This window comes from Perna viridis, chromosome 12, assembly GCF_037379345.1.
Source record: "Perna viridis isolate PV_CMFRI_1.1 ecotype Kerala chromosome 12, ASM3737934v1, whole genome shotgun sequence".
NCBI lineage: Eukaryota > Metazoa > Mollusca > Bivalvia > Mytilida > Mytilidae > Perna > Perna viridis.
The window spans coordinates 23,067,665-23,088,820 of record NC_142456.1 but is presented as its reverse complement, the minus strand read 5'-3'; the positions used below and the strand labels follow the sequence as shown (position 1 = coordinate 23,088,820).

General features: G+C 34.5%; 2 protein-coding genes across 2 annotated transcripts; both read right to left on the bottom strand.

Annotated features, from left to right (window-relative positions):
* Window positions 1-1,485: 1,485 nt before the first annotated feature.
* On the bottom strand, window positions 1,486-7,952 carry LOC148601733 (uncharacterized). Its single transcript, XM_088555787.1, has 3 exons — window positions 7,759-7,952; window positions 6,691-6,897; window positions 1,486-3,020 (listed from the first exon to the last, which is right to left on the bottom strand). The coding sequence occupies exons 1-3, from the start codon at window positions 7,898-7,900 to the stop codon at window positions 2,839-2,841; spliced, it is 531 nt and encodes a 176-aa protein (XP_088411913.1). The 5' UTR covers window positions 7,901-7,952; the 3' UTR covers window positions 1,486-2,838.
* An 8,916-nt stretch (window positions 7,953-16,868) lies between these two features.
* LOC148601732 (uncharacterized) lies at window positions 16,869-20,951 on the bottom strand. Its single transcript, XM_088556105.1, has 3 exons — window positions 20,744-20,951; window positions 19,178-19,384; window positions 16,869-17,992 (listed from the first exon to the last, which is right to left on the bottom strand). The coding sequence occupies exons 1-3, from the start codon at window positions 20,883-20,885 to the stop codon at window positions 17,001-17,003; spliced, it is 1,341 nt and encodes a 446-aa protein (XP_088412231.1). The 5' UTR covers window positions 20,886-20,951; the 3' UTR covers window positions 16,869-17,000.
* Window positions 20,952-21,156: the final 205 nt, after the last annotated feature.

Sequence of the window (21,156 nt, the reverse complement as noted above, 5' to 3'; positions counted from 1 at the left end):
CATAAGAATCAAGGAAAAAGACAAGATTTTTCATATCATGAAATTGTGTAATAATTGAGTCATAATTTCATTGAAATGCACAGAAAATGAACATTTCAAGGGCAGATAATTCTGTCAAAACCTCATTGTTAAAATCTCATTAACAAAGCTTATATTGACATATTTTTTTCAACATCAAATCCTCTTGAGTATATATTATACTTCGGTATAAAAATGGATAATTTGGTATATTGTTTATTTTATTTTGTTGAAATACTATAATTTTCTCATTTTGGCTCAAACTTGCACGAAATTAAAGTTTACAACTGAAGTGGATTTTAGGTTACAGACCACCAATTCAACCAATGAGCATTTGGAACGTAGGCAAAAATAGTCCTACGCAGAAATTACCCCTGTTCCTCATAGTGCTGTGAAAAAAGTTCTCATCTCATTTAAAAAATTTAAACAGTTTCTGAAAGGAAAAACATTTCTGTACATTTTATAGGTGCATTTTGCTTCTTGTGATGTGAAGCCTAATCTCCATAATGATTTCTAAATATACCCCTATCTTGTGAAAACACTGGGATTTCCCATGCTATTTATAGACACTTCACTTCCGGTGACCAGTACTGCACTGCAAGTCTGCTAACCTCACATGCCATTCTGAGGATTGTGAGCTGACATATGTAGAATCATGCTGATATATAGTCCTCTGCAGGTTAAAGTTAAGGTAAAGTCCAGAGAAGCCATTGAATATTGTGAAATTAGCATAGAAGCCTATGGGAAGCGGAATTAGTGGTTTTTAGCCTTATATCCACCGACTCGCGTACGCCATCGCAATTTGGAGTATTCGATAACATTAGAAGTTATTTGAATTTTTTTTTTCAAGTTTGGAACATACATATACTACTTCCACGTATATCTTGGTGAACAAGCATTCATTTCATACCTAACACCCAGAAGTCTTGTATTTTGTTAAATAGATATGGTTTACTTTTAAAGATGTCGATGGGTAACTATATTAAATTAGTGAAGTGTTAAGTACCACTCCATATCAAATTTAGACACTATCTATGGTAGAGGTAATTCATTGTGTAGAAAAACCTTCCAATAAAACAATGCTTTTCCGGTTTACATGCAGTGGCGGATCCAGGAGTGCAAGGAGTTGGCACCCCCTTTTTATTGGAAAATTTGTAATTTTCATGTGTAAAATTTACAAAAAATGGCAAATTATGTCCCAGCACCCCCTTTTTCTGGGAAATCCCTGCTGGTACCCCTCCTTGTCAAAGAGTCTGGATCCGCCACTTTTTACTTAACTGTATTCAGATCTATATTTTTGAGAAAAATCATACATTATTATCTCCCACTAAAATTAGCCAAATCAAAAACAATAGCTTTTGCGAAGTGCTAATTTCAAACACATTCTTATGGCAAGCCAACCGGGACAAAAATCAATATTTTGTAATATTAGAAAATACTCATTTTTGTCCACTTTGGCTTGCCATACATTCTATTTAATTTTTATCCTAATTGTATAATTACCCAATGGTAAACAATGACTGGTTATGGTGTTTCTAAATTAGAAATAAAAGTGAGTTCAGTGTGTTTTTGACATGCATGAATCACATCTTGTCTAAATTTATAAAGACTGCAACTTAATTGGAAACTGATCAAGACTGATAATATTTCAAGATGTTACGGGAAGATAAATATATATGAATAAAAATCACAGAGTTTTCATGTTTTATTGTGTATGTACAATGTAACACTTTTATCATTGCCACTTTTTTCTGGCCTCTGTATATTTTGTTTCGTTTCCACATGATTTTAAAGAGGGAAGGTTGTGATCACGCCAAAGTACTTTAAACCCGCTGCCTTTTTTGCGCCTGTCCCAAGTCATGAATTTCTGGCCTCCGTATGTCCTGATTTAGCATAATTCTTTAAGTTAGTCGAACATCTACCTGATAAGGAATTTTTCTACATCCAACTCATTATACCAACTTGTCATGGTACAACTACATTATATATGTAGTTAGTGTGTTAGTACCACGATATATAATAGCAAGAGGGTTAACGTCATCGGTGCTTTTCTAATCTATTTTGAAGTAATCCTAAATTAAATATGCACGAACACAAAGAAAAAGCTGTAGCCACGGCAAAAAATCAACCAGAAGCAATGTACACAATAACAATCCTTTTGATCTCCGAACTTTATACTACTGTCATAAAGCCACCCGTAAATCTCTTGCAATAGTAGCGTGCCTACGGCGTTCCCTGACATTACTGATTCCCAATTTCTCCCAAAATATTTAAGTTCATAATATTCACTAACCATAGCTGGTGTCAAACACCACAAAGCACCATTTGATGCTCCTAATATAATATTAACGGTTAAAAGTACTGATAAATGATTTGAAAGTCCTATACTAACAGTTAATACTATTGTTTGGATAGAATTAAACACCAGTAAAATCGATACCCTAGGAAACTTATGAGCGAGAGCATCCGATAAAGTACCAACAACTAGTTTAGACACAATACCACAAACAGGACTTATTGTAGTAAACAGTGTCGTAAATTTCGATATTCTGTAGGATGAAAGGAAAGTTCCTATATTATTCTAAAACATTAGTTGCAAACCAGCGCACATTATGGATGACCATAACAGGAAATGAAAATCAAACTGTTTTATCAGCGCTATTCCTGTCACATGTATATCTTCATGAAAGGCAACGGATTTAACAGAATTTTCAGCATTTATACATGATATGAGTTCATCTTCCGGTTCTTTCTCGTATGGTATATATTTCAGAAATATTCCCCCTAGAAGCCCGCCAACGGCGAAACATATTGCTAAAGTCAAAAAGAATTCTCGCAAAATTTGGTGTTCTGGGTCAAGGTACCATATAAAAATGACATTAATGCTGGTCCTACACCCAACGAACCTTCCAACAAAGCGATGACTTTCCCTCTATGTTTTGGGTTGAAGTTTGATATGATCGTTGTTATTGCAGACATGTAGAAAAACATTGACCCAATACCTGGAACGGAAGGAAAATGTCAATAATATGAATATACTTTTTGATCAACTTCATGAGAAAAAATCTAATCTTAGAGATGTTTGAGCGTAAAGGGTTCAAAATTCACTTATAACAACAAATAAAGTGTCAATGTAGATTGAAGTCATCACTACAGAAGTTTTATGGTCGTCATCATAAACTCGTGTATCGTTACGGTGTATCCATCTGTGTCATGAATGAAAACTGATTTGTTCAACGTGTCATAGTTTTCCTTTCCTCCTTCGACTACCCCGGACTTGACTTTTTATGAGCAACTCGTTGGGTGTTTCTAGAAAGCAGAGGACGCTTACCCTACCGGTGCGCCTGGTCCATGCTCCCAGTTTTTAGTGGAGTCCGAGTTGTTCATTTTCTTTTGTTACTTTGTATGTATTATTTTAGTTACTTTATGTTTTTGTTGTGTATGTCTGTTTTCTATGTCTGGTCTTTGTCCCTGTATTACATTCTTTTGCTAGAATCTTGATTACTCTTTCACATGCGCTTGATTCCGATCATCCCTATTTTTCCTCTATAACTATTTCTGTCCTTTTCCCTTATCAATGTGTCTTCGTGTCATTATTTGAATTTTCAGTTTAATTTTTAAGAGTTTCATCGTTCTGTAACCGTGTATTTTATTACTTTTGTTTTGGGGGCCTTTCAGTGTTAACTTGAAGGTGTGTTTATACTTATTGAAGACCTTCTGGTAATCTCTGTAAGTATTTACTATTTTTATATGGGATATACGATGGGGCATTTGTTGCGTTTCACCATATATGTTCCATTTTCTATTACAAAGGGTACATGTATATTTATCAGTTTCTATTTATTGAAAATAATTTGGTTGCTCATGATTGAAAGATGCAATTCAATATTTTCTAATGCAGTTGTGTTGACGCAAATCGACGCTTATTTGCAGTCATCAAAATCAAGAAGAATTTTCAAATATTATAAAGAACAGTATTACTGTTCTATTTCATGGTGGTGTGGTCGACTAGTGTATGCCCACTTTATAACATGTGCAATTATCATCATATACATTTTTTTAAAATCATATACAATTATGTACGGAGTTACTTACGAACTTGGTCTGGATTTTTGTCAGTTTTTTTGTTTGTTAAGCAAAAATAAATATGGAAAACGCACGTGCGTGATTGGGCTAGGTCCTAACAAACCCCAGAACCCCAACAATAAATATAAAAAGACGTCTGCGCGTTCGAAAATGGAATTAAGAGGGTCAATATTGGAATATATATGTTCATTTATACATCAAAGTACATATATATTATATACATGTATTTGCATGTACGATAGCTCTAATATATATTTAAATAATTTACGGGAATTCTTGATAGCAACAACTGAGATTTTATAAATGTTGACTGTTGTTTCGTATTTCTTGTTACTTTGTTCCGTCTTTGGTTTTGAACATTTGTGAGGCGTTCTCAGTTAAGTGTAGCCATTGAACGGAAATATCGGCGATAAACTGGAGGAAAAAGGGTATGACAATGAAAAGATGAATATAGTGACCATTTTGTGATTTATTTTCAGCTAATCTTGTACCTTTTAATTTTCAAATGAACTTTTGGGAATTGCCGTGAATAATGCAAAAATTGCAACGTTACCTGCAATATTTCAGCATCATTCAAAGAAGTGTATTCTTTCATTTGCGATGTATTCTCGTGTCTCTTACTCTAACTAGTAGAGAAATACCTATAGTTGCTAGAACACTGCTAATGATAGTGCATTTAAACTGGGATCAAAGAAAGTGTCAAAGTCTATACAGTTGTTGTAATTGTCTCATTGACGCGAACACCATATCCTGACTGATTCAAAAAAAGAAGTGTATTTTAATATTTAAAAAAATATTTACTAAGATATATTCACTAACAGACGAATGCGGAGGGACTACTAAACCGACAAATTCTGTTCATCTTATACCAATTGGCCATTTAAATATATTTCTTCTTTTACAAGCAGATACAGGAAAGAAAGTTAATGCTGTATGTTTGTCCGTTCCAATGCATTCAGTGTTATACCGGTATAGAGGATATATTGCAGGTCAGAATCAACTTCGAGCCATTCTGGAACAAATTAAGCAGTTGCTGTCGAATGGTTTATGGCCCTGTGCAGGTCCGGGTGTCAAAGGAATATGCCTGCAGCAGCGCTGAGCTTGTAAAAGGCGACTAAATAGTGCTCAGAAACCTAGCCGGGGCTAAGCACTCTGCCCACAGAGCAACTGGGTTGTGTGCCCCAGGTGGAGGAATGGGGTACCCCTGGCGTGTTACTTGCTGGGGTTGCCAGGCTATAATACGGAAAACCTGACCGCAAACCATAGTGGTGCACCGTGTTGGGAAAGATGCCTCGTTCCTCGTACGTTAAAGAACCCTGCTGTGGTATTCGATAGGAGTAGGAACTTTCATTACAGAGAGATAAGTTAGTGCAGAGAGAAATATAGTTATCGGAAGAGATGACATAAGCGCTTAAAATCCGAGAAATCCGTGGTTCATTTTTTTTTTAATGAAAGTCACTTTGATGCAACATAAAACAGTGTGACGTAAATTACGAAAATCATGCTACACAACTTTCATTGTCGTTTGTCATCTAATGATAAATTTAAATAACGTCGACAATTAATTTTCATTTTATACTATTTCGTTTGAAACAGGTATCTTTTTTTAAAGGAAAATATATAACAACGGCAAATGATTGCATATTCCGACATCTCGAAATGGTCACTTTATTGCAGTGACGTCATCAATATATATGTATTTTGTACCTACATGTAGCTTGGTTCCGTGAAAGTAACCTAATGCAGAAAAATGTGAAAGTAGATTTAAAAATATAATGTGTGCACGTTTTTGCTTGCTTGTAATGACTGTGGGACACCAAATTGACACACTTAATTGAGAATGTCTCTCGTATATTATTTTCATTGATGACAAATATTTGATAAAAAAGAAATGCCAAAATCGCCGAAGAAACACTGATCAGCTTTGAGGTCTGCGATAGCAAAGAAATTTCAGAAAAAGAAACAGTACTAAGCGTAACACTACTATGAAGAACAGATGAAGATACACTGATAAGCTTTGATTGATTGATTGTTGGTGATTAACGTCCGAGCAGCAATATTTCAGCTATATTCAGACGATGATCATGAAAAGGATGATAAAATAAACATGAAATGATGTTGAAATCAAAAAGGGATGTGACACAATGATAATGGGGGCGAGAAATTTTGATTGCCACTGGAAATAGGGAGAGGTGGGTAGGGTCGGGCAATTTAGCCTCCTGTGGCGGAGCCCTATGGTTCCTGCTCCGGAAGAATACCACAGTAGGGTTCTTTAACGTGCGAGGAACGTGGCATCTTTCCCAACACGGTGCACCACTATGGTTTGCGGTCAGGTTTTCCGTATTATAGCCTGACAACTCCAGCATGTAACACATCAGGAGTACCCCATTCCACCACCTGGGGCACACAAGCCAGTTGCTCTGTGGGCAGAGCGCCCTAGCCCCCGGCTATGGTTCTGAGCACTATTTAGTCGCCTTTTACGACAAGCTTAACGCGGCTGCAGGCCTATTCTTTTGACACCCAGACCTGCACGGGTCCTGATAAGCTTTGAGATTTTTGATTAACTGGCCCTAGCATATATATTACCTGCTATAAAATAGTAAACATCAAGAAGTGTTGGTCGAGATGAGTAGAAATCTAAATAGAACGTCTTTGACCATAGCAACACGAACCCATATGTCGCAACTACCATTCCGCAAAGGGAGGCTACTCGCGATCCAAACTTTTCACATATGAATCCTGCTATAAACCCTATTGATGAACCTAAGTTTGTTACCGACCCAAACAATTCAACTGTGAATATTAAATAAAATAAAGAAATAAAGTTTAATCATAAATGTATAACACGTGTGCAAACCGGACCCCATCCTCCCGAATCCGGGTTTTGAGCCCACCTTCGCTTCAAAACCCTGACTTGGGAGCATGACCGGACCCTTAATAATTTTAATCCGAAAACCTTGGTAAATCGAACACCTGTCTAAACAATTTTAAAGTTTAAAGGTTTTTCGTTTTATAGACAGTTCTCATTGTGTGTATATATTGTATGTCATGGAACAATCATGGAACTTTGCTTTTTAAAGAAAAACATGTAGGTCCTTCGATATAAGCCGTACAGAGTATGATTTATCCTACCGATTGTTTTGTTCCTATGAAATAATGTCAGAGTGAACAATGATTTTCTTTTTGTATCAGCAGTGAATGACTGATAATAGATTTTCGAAGTACCCGAATAAAAGAACTGAAATATAAACAAATTAGTGTTATTTTTGTTTAATTTGAAGTTTCAATGGCTTTCCATATACATTTTTTTCATCCTTATATTACTATTGCAAAAAAAATCCAAACCAATAATGACTTTTTAAAGAAATGTCTTTCCTGTGCACTCTTAAAATAAAAAAACATCGTATAAGGAAACATAATAATGCAGTATATTGCCTCAAATATACCTTTAAACTGGTCATTTATATACATATAAGGCTAAAGGTACACATTTATAAGGCCTTCATCTTATTTATACATTTTTAAGGTTTAACTTCCGTGGATATGTAGACAAATGACCGCGAAATGCATACACGTCCAGAAAGAGGAACACTTTCGAATTCATTGTTTGTCCGTTTTTTTTTAAAGTAATAAAAAAAGTCATGTTACATGTACCTTCAGGTTGGGAGTAGTGGAAATGCTTCTTGGTAGCTACAGTATAAGCTACGTAACGGTACACTGATCCAGCTATAGCCATCTCAAGACAGCCTATTACAAGTACCATTGCACGTGGAAATTTATTGCTGCAACTACCCATTATTTATACTGCACGTACATGTACACATGCGATAAGGAAATATGCATGTACTATGGTCCTTTGAAAATTTGATATGAAAATATCACATGCATTGACTGACTTGTTATCGATACCAGTACAAATAATCATAATTACATACAAGTAAGTTACGTACACACAACCCGCCCGTATTTAGTATTGAAAATTACGCAAAATGTAAAGATTAACTCAATACTTACATTAATACATGCAATGCCATTTTATTGTTATTAGCATAAGCGAATGACTATTTGAGGCGAATGACTGTATATTTTTGCATCATACTTTTATTTCCATATGAAGCCCGTAAGTGCAGAGTTGATTTATGCAACAGTAACCTCAGTGCATATATTATGTATATGTATAGATAAAATGAATAGTAAACATTTAACACATTATTTTTACTCGTTATCAGAGAATGTTTGAGTTATCTGAAATCAGTTCGGGCATGTGCATTTTGATGCAGGAATCTGCTGTTATCCATATCCGTGTACCGGCTACCTATGCTTATCAGAACATCAGTCATGACACAACTCTATTTCTAATCAAAGTACTCATGTACTGAATCAACTTATATCGATCGTTTGAAACTTAACGCTCCAAATAATCATCAAATTGCAATAAAATGAGATAAAAGGAAAGTATGGTATCGAATCCAAGTGAATGTAAAAAACAAGGTACTGTTTTAATGGTTGGTATTGAACTCTTAATTGATTTCTTGAATTCACCATTCTGATTACGTAGCACATTCAATAAACACGCACAAAAATCATGATGCATCGTAGCAGTGCGTTAGTTTGCGTAATATTCGGGTTTTATGTTGCTTTACACGGAACAACTAGATGAATGAACTCAACACTCTCTAACATACTGCATAATGGAACTACAAACTACTATTTGACCTTCCCCAGTTTCTAAATTTTCAAGTCGACACTGTCTGTCAAGTAATTCAAACTTAAGCCACAATCATTGAAATAAAGAGTTTTCATTTCTAGATAAACATCAAATGGTTTACTATGTGTCTATGAATAAAACATTTGTAGGCAACTTGCATATATCGACATATTTTTGAAAATAATATATTGAACAACTGCTGCATAGAAATAAGCAGATACTGATAAAAAGTTAGATATCAGCTATTTTCACTTGGATCGTTGTTGATAGAAACCAAAATAATCAGCATCTTTAGTTCGCAGCAAAAGTTGTCGTTTATTGGGTTTGTTTATTGGCGTAAACAGCATATAATTAAATATGATATATCAAGAATACCTATAAAGTGGACCTTACTACCTGTATTTGAACCTTAATGGGGTACGCCAATGGGACTATTTTCCTGAGGTAGTGTAAGATAATAGCAAACGCTAAAGGGCTTTACAAATCTGAAGGCTCTGGCGACTGTTATATTAATTCTGATCTTCGATCTTAATTGATAAAAACGATATATCATGATAACAATATACAAGTTGCTTCCTCAAACAATCTCCAATTAGACATATTTTCCTCCAGGCACAGAATATTGTGACTATGATAGTTACATGACCTAATTTAATAGCAAAAAGTTAAAAAATAGTAGAAATTTCCGTATCGCCTTTACTTGTTTGAATTTTTGTCAAGGAAGGCTATTTATAGCCTGAACTTGACTTAAATATCGTCGACAAGTGGGATTCAACCGGAGGTGGTATATTGCCACATGAAACCGCCTAAATTTTCCGCGGTCTTTTCTTTTTACCCTCCCCCTTTTCCACCTTGCAAATTTACGTTAGTATATCGCTCCGCCGCCGATCAATATGTGATGCTTTATTTTTCGTAAGAGTTGGAAGTATTACGACATCAAAGCTTTTGTAATATTTGTTGAATTGCAATATTTCTATGATTATGTGCTTATTTTAAACTATTTGAATTTTGTCTTTGCGAGCAGTACTACTTTTTCTAATTGACCTGACGCTGGTCAAACACGGTACCTCCAATAACAGAAAACGATATGGCGTCGGAAGGACAAGTGACTTATTTCAAAGTACTGACGCCATATTGATTATTACAAATTTTCGTAAGGTATCTAGAAAGTTAGAAAGTGCTGGAATACTTATAAAAAAAAACTTATTTGTACGTGTGTTTAAATATCGCAGTGAGCAATTATACCACCCAAAAACGTGTTTTATTGAGGTTTTCTTATTTTCAATCTGGTTTTCGATTTACACCAAGGTTTTTCGTTATTCGAGCAATCCGGTCAAACATTCACAAGATGTCGGAAGTTTTTAATGACGGATTTTTTTGGACCTGCAATGTACACTCTTTATGTTGCTAGTATATTGACAATGTTTACCATTACAAGATGGGTCCTGTGGGTTTGAAAGTGTTAATTTTTCGTCAATCTTACCAAGGAGTTAAATATAGACTACTGTCATCACTAAAAATCTATTGAGAATGTCGGAAGCTTCTAATAACGGATTTTCGGAGCTGCACTGTGCGCTTTTTATAATGTACAAAAAACGTAAGTATAGTTTTAATGTTTATGATTACAGTGAGGGTGTGGGGGCATCCCTCCTTTTTATGAGAAATTAAAATTTTCATGTGTAGAATTGACAAAAATGGCAAATGATGTCCTAGCATTCCCTTTTTCTGAGGATCCTAAGCTGCCACTCCTCATTTTTGAAGTGTGTGGATCCACCTGTGCCAGATCCTGAAGGTCTGAAAGTGTTCTATGTATAGTGTTTTTAAATTACAGGTATTTTTGTGAACAATTTTGATAAAAATATTTTTACATGTGCTAAGAGTTTTCAAGTTGTTCTATATTTTATACACATTGTACTGTTAAATAGATGTAAATCCTATATATATTATGTGTGTTGGATTTGATCCCAGGAATTTAAAATGCAAGCAATGTGTACATGTACATGAATAAACATACAAATGTAGCAAACAATATGAAGTATTTCAACTAGAAAATAAACATTCGAATCATGGAATTATTAAATTAATATGATTTCAAAGCAGAAACATACACAATGGCTGTTTCAAAGGTAAGAATGAAAGGCAATATAAATAAAATTAGATCTTAATTGCTCCCCCTTTTTTCTATGTCACATGAATTCATGCGACAAAGAAAAAAGGGGGAGCAATTGTTTGTTTGTTTGTTTGTTTGTTGGGGTTTAACGTCCGAGCAGCAATATTTCAGCTATACTCAGACAATGAACATGAAATGGATGATATAATGAACATGAAATGAAAAAAAAAGGATGGGTCACAAGGATAATAGGGTCGACAAATTTTGATTGCCACTGGAAACAGGGGGGATGGGTAAGGTCGGGCAATTTAGCCTCCTGTGGCGGAGCGCAAAGGTTCCTACTCCTATCGAATACCACAGCAGGGTTCTTTAACGTGCGAGGAACGTGGCATCTTTCCCAACACGGTGCACCACTATGGTTTGCGGTCAGGTTTTCCGTATTATAGCCTGACAACCCCAGCATGTAACACGCCAGGGGTACCCCATTCCACCACCTGGGGCACACATCCCAGTTGCTCTGTGGGCAGAGCGCCTAGCCCCGACTATGTTTCTGAGCACTATTTAGTCGCCTTATACGACAAGCTTAGCGCTGCTGCAGGCCTATTCTTTTAACACCCGGACCTACACGGGGCGATTAAAATTTAATCTGAATTAGATTGGGATGAAATGAGGCCATGTGGCATATATATCACATTCAGTAGTTGATCGTGATCTATCAAAAAGAGGGGTATCTAGTAAAAATTAGGTATTTATATGTAGCCAAACAAACTTTTAGAGCATAAAGAGTCCCTGCTTATGACATTCCTGCTGAAAATTTTCCTAAATATGTTAAAAAAGATTTGATTACATTTTGATTATATCAGTAATTGCCCCATTCTCAAATTTTCAATCATTATCATTATGACTGACCTATGATTTAAATACTCTATATCACACTCCTAGGCCTAGACCTATATCGCATACAGTATACACACCCCTAGACCTATATCGCATATCCTATATCACACCCCTAGACTTATATCGCATACACTTAATCACAAACCTAGACCTATTTCGCGTACCGCTAGACCTATACATTGCATACTGTACAAATGTATATCACACCCTTAGACCTACATGTATATCGCATACACTGTATCACAGCGCTGGACTATATCGCACTCTTAGTCATACATAAAAATATGCACATCATATACTGCATATTACTCCCCTAGACCTACATATATATATGGCATACCCTATATCACACCCCTAGACCTATATGGTATACCATATATCACACCCCTAGATCTATATGGCATACCATATATCACATCTCTTGACCTACACTGCATACCCTATATCACACCCCTAGATCTATATGGCATACCATATATCACATCTCTTGACCTACACTGCATACCCTATATCACACCCCTAGATCTATATGGCATACCATATATCACATCTCTTGACCTACACTGCATACCCTATATCACACCCCTAGACCTATATGGTATACCATATATCACATCTCTTGACCTACACTGCATACCCTATATCACACCCCTAGACCTATATGGTATACCATATATCACATCTCTTGACCTACACTGCATACCCTATATCACACCCCTAGACCTATATGGTATACCATATATCACATCTCTTGACCTACACTGCATACCCTATATCACACCCCTAGACCTATATAGCATACCATATATCACATCTCTTGACCTACACTGCATACCCTATATCACACCCCTAGACCTATATTGCATACCTTATATCACACCCTACACAGAACTCATTTGAAGTATAATTAAAATACATGTTTTGATGAACATGACATGCCAAAGTCTGTATCTGATGCGGTATCAATCCTCGACCTATATCACCCCGCGACCAATAGCGGTAAGTGGGTTGACATAGGAGTCTTGTATTGATACCGCATGGGATACAGATTTTGGCATGTAATACTCAGTATGGATGTGTACATGTGTATTATATCGATATACATGTAAGTCAAAATTGATTATCAATATGGTTCTTTTTAATGCATTTTCAAGATATACATTTGGAATGCATTTCTTAAAGTTAGATACAGGATTTTCATGACACATGAAGGACACAGTCAATTAGGTTAGAAATTCTATGTCCATGAAAGTGGATTGAAAACATGATGGATATCAAGGCACCCAAAAGTAGACCTTTCCTAAGAGCTGATTTTCAGGGTCATGTACAATGTACTAGGTAAGTGAAGGTATACATAAGTTAGTTCATATACTTCCAATGTACACAATGATTTAAAATTTTCAGAACTGTTGATATGTCTACTGTAAACATTGCTAGTGTAGAACAGTTGTCATGTCTTAGCAACATTTGCAGTTTACATTTGTATGTCTGTGAACAGGAAATTTATACTGAAAACTACAAAATACATGTGCATGTACTTTAACTATGGTTAATGGCATATATAGTACAGTATTAATTAAAGATTTCATATATGAAATTATGATATTTGTAATATAACAATACATGTATCAAATTTGTTATATACTTTACAGTGTTACATTAATTGCTTATAAATAAATCAACATACAGGGATGGATCCAGATATTTTGAAATGGGGGGGGGGTCTAGACATCATTATAAATCACATCTGGTAACTAGAAACCATACATGTAAAAAGCCCTAAAGCAATGCAATATCATTAGTAAACTTTCCAGTTTCTGATTTAGAAGTTTTGTCTAGTACATGAAATGACTTTAATTACATGAAATGACTTTAATTACATGAAATGACTTTAATTTATTGTTTTATTAAACTCACCACTTCAAACCACTTTAATGATCTTCCTGGTTGTGAGGGGATGTTGTTTTAACAATGACCACCTGTCAGTCAGGTGAAAAGTAACCTATTCTTCTCTTATGTTACCTGTTATTAACAGTTACTGATACAAAGATGTGCTCATGAAGCACACTGTATCACATTTTTGTAAAGTTTGTTATGTTTTATTTAAGATAAATTTGAATTATTTTAGAGAAAGAAGTGTTTATATTTTCTTAATTAAGACAGCTGATAGAGATATTTTAAGAATAAAATTTCAGAACACTAAAATATAATATATATTTATTGTATTAACTTTTTATAATGTAGGACAGAAATTATAATGTTACAGAAATACTGTTTGCAAAATTTCAATCAACCAGTACTGACTAGGTGGCTTAAAAACCAGTAAAAGCCTGGACCAATGATAACCACCCAACCCCTTTTTTTGCCTGATTTTGCACACAATTATATGTACATGTAAGAATATTTCTCATCAAGAGGAGCTTTCTGTACTTCAATATGATGTGGCTAAAATACATGTATATTTTCATGCATTTACATATTGTAACACATTGCAAATATCAAAGGCACAGTTATCATTTCCTTGATTTCTTTTCAGTGGTAATCCCTTTTAAAGTTTCAATAGATGTAGCGAGAAGAAACAAAATTGACTATTTTTGTGCTGGGACACTATTTAGGCATGAAACAAAGTTCATGATTCTCAAGTGCTGGTACATGTCAACATCTCTTAATAAAAACTACAAATATGAAGTCTGATTTCGTGGCACTTTTTTGTTGTTAAAACATACGAGTTACTTGTATTTTAATGTAATACATACACATTTTCAACTCAGGGCCTAATCTATACAACAATGACAAGGACAAAATACCACAAATCGGATTTATTGTCGTAAATTCTGTTTGAAAACTAACAATATTGACATATTTGTTCATTTAATCTATTACAAATCACTGTCAAAGAGAGCACAAACGAGGAGATGCTTTTTGCTCATTTCTCCCTTTAGATTAGGTCCTTGGTTAACTTAGCCACAGGATTCATTTCTACTTCATGCATCTACAACCCGAAATTTCAAAGTGTGGATTTTTTTCTTACTTTGAAAATCAATCTAATATTGATAGTCAGTGATTCACAGTGGAGATAAAAGTTTTGAAGAAATGCTAGTTTAGGTGTAAAGTGTCAAGAAATTTGAGGACATAAACGTACACAGCCAGATATACCAAAACAATAAAAGAAAAGAAGATCCATAAATACAATAATAAACAAGCAATATTGATATGCATTTCATTAAAACAGATGGTTCTCTTTAAAATGACTGTTTTGATCGGTTTATTTAGCTTGCAATTTTGTTACATGAATATTTATGAGGTCTTCCTTGACTCAGTGCCTTAGCACTTTGATTTTTTAATGATGTCTTGAATACGTTAAAGCACCTAACCGATCATTTGTACATGCTCATGTGCACGTCATGACTCAAAAAGGCTATTACTAAACGACCCACTGCTACATTTACCCATGTCTATGTACAAAAGCTAACCAAATCTATGACAGTGAACGCCTAACTAGTCCGTCACCCGAATTCATGTATTCAATGTGGTTATACAAAAAAAAAAAACTTAATATGAATGTATGCCATGACCCCCGGTCTATATGGGAGACCCAGATCCCACTAAAATATGGAGCTTTGACTAAGTGCACAAGTAGGGTTCGCGTCCTCTGCTTTTTCTCGAAAAACCCGCCGAATTGTTCATAAAATACCACGTTTAGGGTAGACGAAAAAAAAGGAAACTCAAACACGGTGAAAAATCGCTCTCACGGTGCAGAAAGATACAATAAAATGATTCAAAAGTTCGTGATAACGACCTTAAAACTTTTGTATTGTTTAAATTTGTGGTAATATAACACCGTTTCAAAAGCCTAATTGTATGTAGTCTAGCAAGGTACAAACAATCTTCATGTACATCTTTGTTACTCAACATAACGAGGAGTTGTGCTATGAAACTCACTACGCAGGTGCTAGAGGGATGTTGCCGCAGATGGAAGTTTGTCACATTGTTTGGTCAAGAGTTTTTTTTTTCATTTTTTTATTTTATTTATTTATTTATTTATTTACTTTTTGCTGTTTTGTTTCGTTTTATATTTTTGGTTTTTTTCCTTCCATCTAACAGAGTAGGTCAAGATAGGTCAGCCAGTAGCGGAGCACATTTTGTTCTCTCTTTAATGCCGAATATCCATTTGAAAAACACGTCCACCACACTTGACAAATATGTTATCGATAAACAATTACAGAATTTTGAAAACATTTTCTTCGGTATAGGTAGAATATGATTTGGAATACACATGTAGCTTTTGTCAACATAGTTTGCAGAATATGTACCAAGTACTACACATTTGGCTGTGGGAGTTTCAGTTTAGTTAATGATTTTGAGGCGGGATGTCAACTGAATGTTGGGATTAATGGTATAGAGTTGATAATCGTATGTCTTGGTGCAATTATATCCTGATAACAATCTAGTTTTGTGGATTTCAAGAAGTTATTACAAAGTTTGAATTGATACCACTATTAGGATGTAAGAAGTGTCGTGGTAAGACCGAAGACCCATTCGGATAAATGAATAATCAATAAATGCGAATTGAGAGATGAAAATCCATACGTTGAAGCAGATTTCATAGTATATTCCAGAGGAATGGAAAATTGACGATACTGCATTAAAAACAATACATATCATATATATAGGCGTTTAGCTTCGTCATGTTATTTCCTCTTTCATCGATTCTTTTGAGCATTCCCGATTTGATAATTTTTTCTATTGTTTTTTACCGAAATGTTTTAATTTTACTGATTTTGCTTTGTGTTTCCTGGTGTAAAATGTTATGCATGAACTTACATGGGAAGTGCTAGCATAGAGTGTTTATAATTGTAAAAGTTATTGTCATGAAAACTAGCCTTTGTTGCGCATGCTCTATTGAAATTATCAGAATATTCCCTCATTATCCTCATTGTTATTTTGTCGGTCGATTGCCATGACAACATGACATTAAAATTTTATATTGTTTAAAAAAATCGTTTTGCATGACTGGCCAACAAAAAATTCACTATAAAAGGCATGACATTGAAACAAAAATGTTTATACTTCAAAACAACTTGTATAAAACAAAAAATGACACAATGTACAAATAGCTACAGTCATAATACATGTATGAGATGCAAATGTGAACAGTAAAAAGGAGATTTGAATTTAATTTTACTTATTTTCAAGACGCCTGATTTTTTTTCGTTTGTGAACCTGACCTTCTAGTAGTCCTAAATTTAAGATACAAGAAGAAAGAGACAACACAGCGGCCATTGTAAAGCTTAACCGGAAGCAGTGTAACCCATAACAGTCAGTTTGACCCTTAACCCCTATGCTGCTATCATATAGCCATCCGAAAGCTTGCTGTAAAATAAGTCCGCCGATGGCATTTCCAAACATTATAGTACCCCAATTTCTTCCAAAATATTTTAGTCCATAAAACTCGCTTATCATTGTCGGCGTTAAGCACCAAACCGCCCCATTTGAAAACCCAATAATTAAGTTCACGAGAAAAATTACAACGAACTCGTTTGATAAAAATATACCTAATGTCAATCCTATTGTTTGAACTACGTTAAATACCAGTAAAACAGCCACTCTTGGATATTTATGCACTAAAGCGTCAGACAAAAATCCGGCTACAAATTTCGACAAAATACCACAAATCGGATTTATTGTCGTAAACGTTGTCGTGTACTTTGTCATTTTGTATGAAGCAAGGTACGTCCCAATATTGTTTTGAAACATAAGTTGTAATCCGGCACACATGATGTAAGACCACGACAAAAAGTGGAAATCAAATCTTTTTAACAGAGACCGACCGGTAAGATCCTCATGGGAAGCTAAAAATGAGGCAGAATCGTCAGCATTTACGACAACCTCTGACTCAGGGTCCTCTTCAAATGGCATATATCTAAGGAATAATCCTCCAAGAAGTCCGATGACGGCAAAACTTATCGCCTCCATTAGATAAAATCCCTTCAAATTCTGATCTTCTGGGTTACGATTCTTCGCGAACGCCACGCCATAGAGGAAAGACATCAATGCAGGTCCAGCACTGAATGATGCATCAAGTAAACCTATCACTTTCCCTCTGTGTTTTGGATTAATATTTACGATGTTGACAGTCATAGCTGACATGTATAAAAATATAGCACCAAAACCTACAACAAAAACAGAAAAAGGAAGAAAATCAAAATATTATTTCCTTCAAGTAACAGTCTTTGTAAGAATCATGCAAAATCTGAAAAATATGATACACCCCAAAAAGGCTACATATTTTTATTTTTGTAATTAAGTTGTTTTATGAGTCTATATTGTGAAATGTTTAATTATTCATTCATGTCTTCCTGCTCTTAGGAGATAATCAACATTGAAAATACAATAGATTCTATTGTATTTGAGCGTCATTTACAGAGTTATGCCTCTTAATTGTGAAATCTACAGTGCATTCTATATAATTTTTATCTCCTATGAACATGGGTTATATGAAAAAACACATGTAACTTTAAGTTTACTATGACATTTCAAACAAAATATCAAAAATAAAAATATGTAGGCTTTCCAACCATGAATCACATTTTGCATGATTCTTATGTGGAGTGCTACTTAAAATCTGTCTGCGCAGATTTTTATATCCCTATCTAATGGTGGTTGTATTATGGTACTAGTATACAAATGTCTGTCTGACGTCTATTCGTTTGCTTTTATTCATCGACTCGTCGATGTTTACAAATACATTTGTAAGAAACCTTGTCCTGTTTGAAGGAAACTCTATTATTATGTTTTAAAACTTTTGGTGATGAACGAAAAAGGGAGGGCTCCAATAGGGTATGTAAGTTTCGTCGTGTGACTCCGTGGTTTCATGAGAATGGGTCCTCGTCTACCTTTCCAATGCATGGAGATTCGTCTTAAACATAACATGAGTTCAGTATGAAAAGCAATATATATTTTGTGAAAAAATACTGATAAAAAATTACAAATTTATAGTAATACAGGATAAAAATGTTTAAAAAAAAGCATAAAATAGAAGATTTTGCGTTGTGATGCAACGTTTCGATTTCCAGGAAGTAAACAATAAAATGCAGATCGGTCTTCGCATTTCAATACGTTCTGCATCAGAAATGCCGGAAGGAAATCTGAAACTAGAACGAGGCTTACAAACCCTATAGTATGAGCTAATGCGCAGCTGTTTAGTAAAATACAGTCACATGTTGATTTTTTAAACAAAAGTGTAATATTTAACATAAATACATGTATTACTACCGACCTGTGTAAACATTTTTTTCCTCCTAGAATACAGAAAATACTTAAAGTGTTTCTTTACACTAGTATTAAATAACATGTACCTGCAACAAAATAGTAAAGATCCTGAAGAGCTGGTCTTGCAGTATAGAATTCTATTGAGAAAGCTGTCGTCCATAGCAACACAAAACCAGACGTAGCAATAACCATTCCACATAAAGACGCAATCCTTGACCCAAATCTTTCACATATCAATCCAGCTGGAAATCCTAGAGATATCCCGAAGTTTGACATCGATCCGAATAGCTCGACTTCATAAAAAATACACAAATGAAAACAAAAATTAAAAACAAGTTTTGCATAATAAATTTTTTTAAGCAAGTGGTAAAATGACATCTCCTCATAATAGGAGAAATGGCCGCAAGAACACGACCCAACAACAATTGTTTTTATACGCCCGTCAAAATTTTGACGGGACGTATTATGGTATACAAATGTCCGGTGAATTTTGGTGAAAATCATATTAAAAGTTTATAGAGGTACAGGACTTTGTAACTAAAGAATTGGGGATTTAAAATGTCACATCGTATCTCAGAAACAATTTATGATTATTGCATACACACTTGTTTGTTATATTAATCCGAAAATCTGTATACATTTCGCAATGGTTCTCTATTTTTTTTTTTTTTTTTTTGGAGTTTTTGAATTTTTTATTGAGTTTTTTTTTTTTTTTTTTAGAATTTAATTTTCAAATTTCGTGTCAAATGAGGGGAAATCAAGAGGTGCATTTATCCTTAAAAATATGTGTGGGTGGTTAGGTCACTACAAACTGTCTTCCAACCCTCCCATACAGATGGAATATCCCTTAGAAAGAACCAATATGGGGTATTTATTTTAAAGAAACATTATACCAAGGACATTGAAACAGGTTGCAACCATTTTCGATTCTCTCAACTTTCTGTTTTATGGAACTTTGAAATTTTCAATTTATGTATTAACATGCACAATTTTCGTTGCGAAAATCTTTGCTCCCTTAATCAGAATTATTGCTTCAGTTTGGTATTATAAAAAAACACGGCCCTTATATAAACTTCCTATTGAGCATAAATAAAGAATGAGTCAGGATATACTTAGCATGAATATATGTTGTACAACCTTGTGTTTCAAAAACATATATTATGTTGGTTTTTTTCACAAGACGACGAGCGTATCATGCGTTTATGGCGCAGCTGTTTATTATCATAACATATCGAGAACGAAACATCTTGCCACCATGACAAGAGCTGATAGTTGTTGCATTTTCCATGCAAAGATAATTTCAAATAAATATTCTCCATTAAGCACTTTTTTTATGCACCAGAATATGTCATGCGTAATGTACAATGTTATAATCATATTAATCTTTAAAAAATGCCTTTTGGGTGATGCTTCCATTTTCATTTTTATCATTACATTTATTTATCTTGTACTAGATATTTTGTGTTTTATCTTTGTTTTTGTTATTTGAGTAAGTCATCTTGAATTCATCTTTGTCTTTGATAGTTTCGAGCTTTTTAATTTTGCCGTTACCATGATTTTCCATTGTTAAGTGTATGTAGTTGATATTAGTGCACATGAGTCAAATATTTTCAGTTATGTATGCAACTCTTATGATTGCTGATTAAATTTACCTTCAGGTTGTGTGTAGCTGAAGTGCTTTTTCACGGCCACAATATAAGCTCCGTAAGCATAAACCGATCCTGCTATCGCCATTCCCAGGCAGCCAGCTACAAGTGCCAAAACACGGAGCAACGCATTCCGGAAATCAGCCATTTTTTTTTCGAATGCCCTATCATGTGTGTCTATTTATTAATTGTAAAATTATGAGATTATCTAGTATGTGAAATTGCGCAAAATATTATCAATTGTATATCAGCACACTTGGTATTTTTATCATCTCCATATATAAACAGTATAACAACCAGGAGATTGATGACTCATGAGCCAAAAAAAATTTATTATCTATTCAAGTGCATAAACAGAAAGAAATAAAGTCAAGTGATACTGAATATTTTCATAAATTATAACATTTAAAAGTATATAT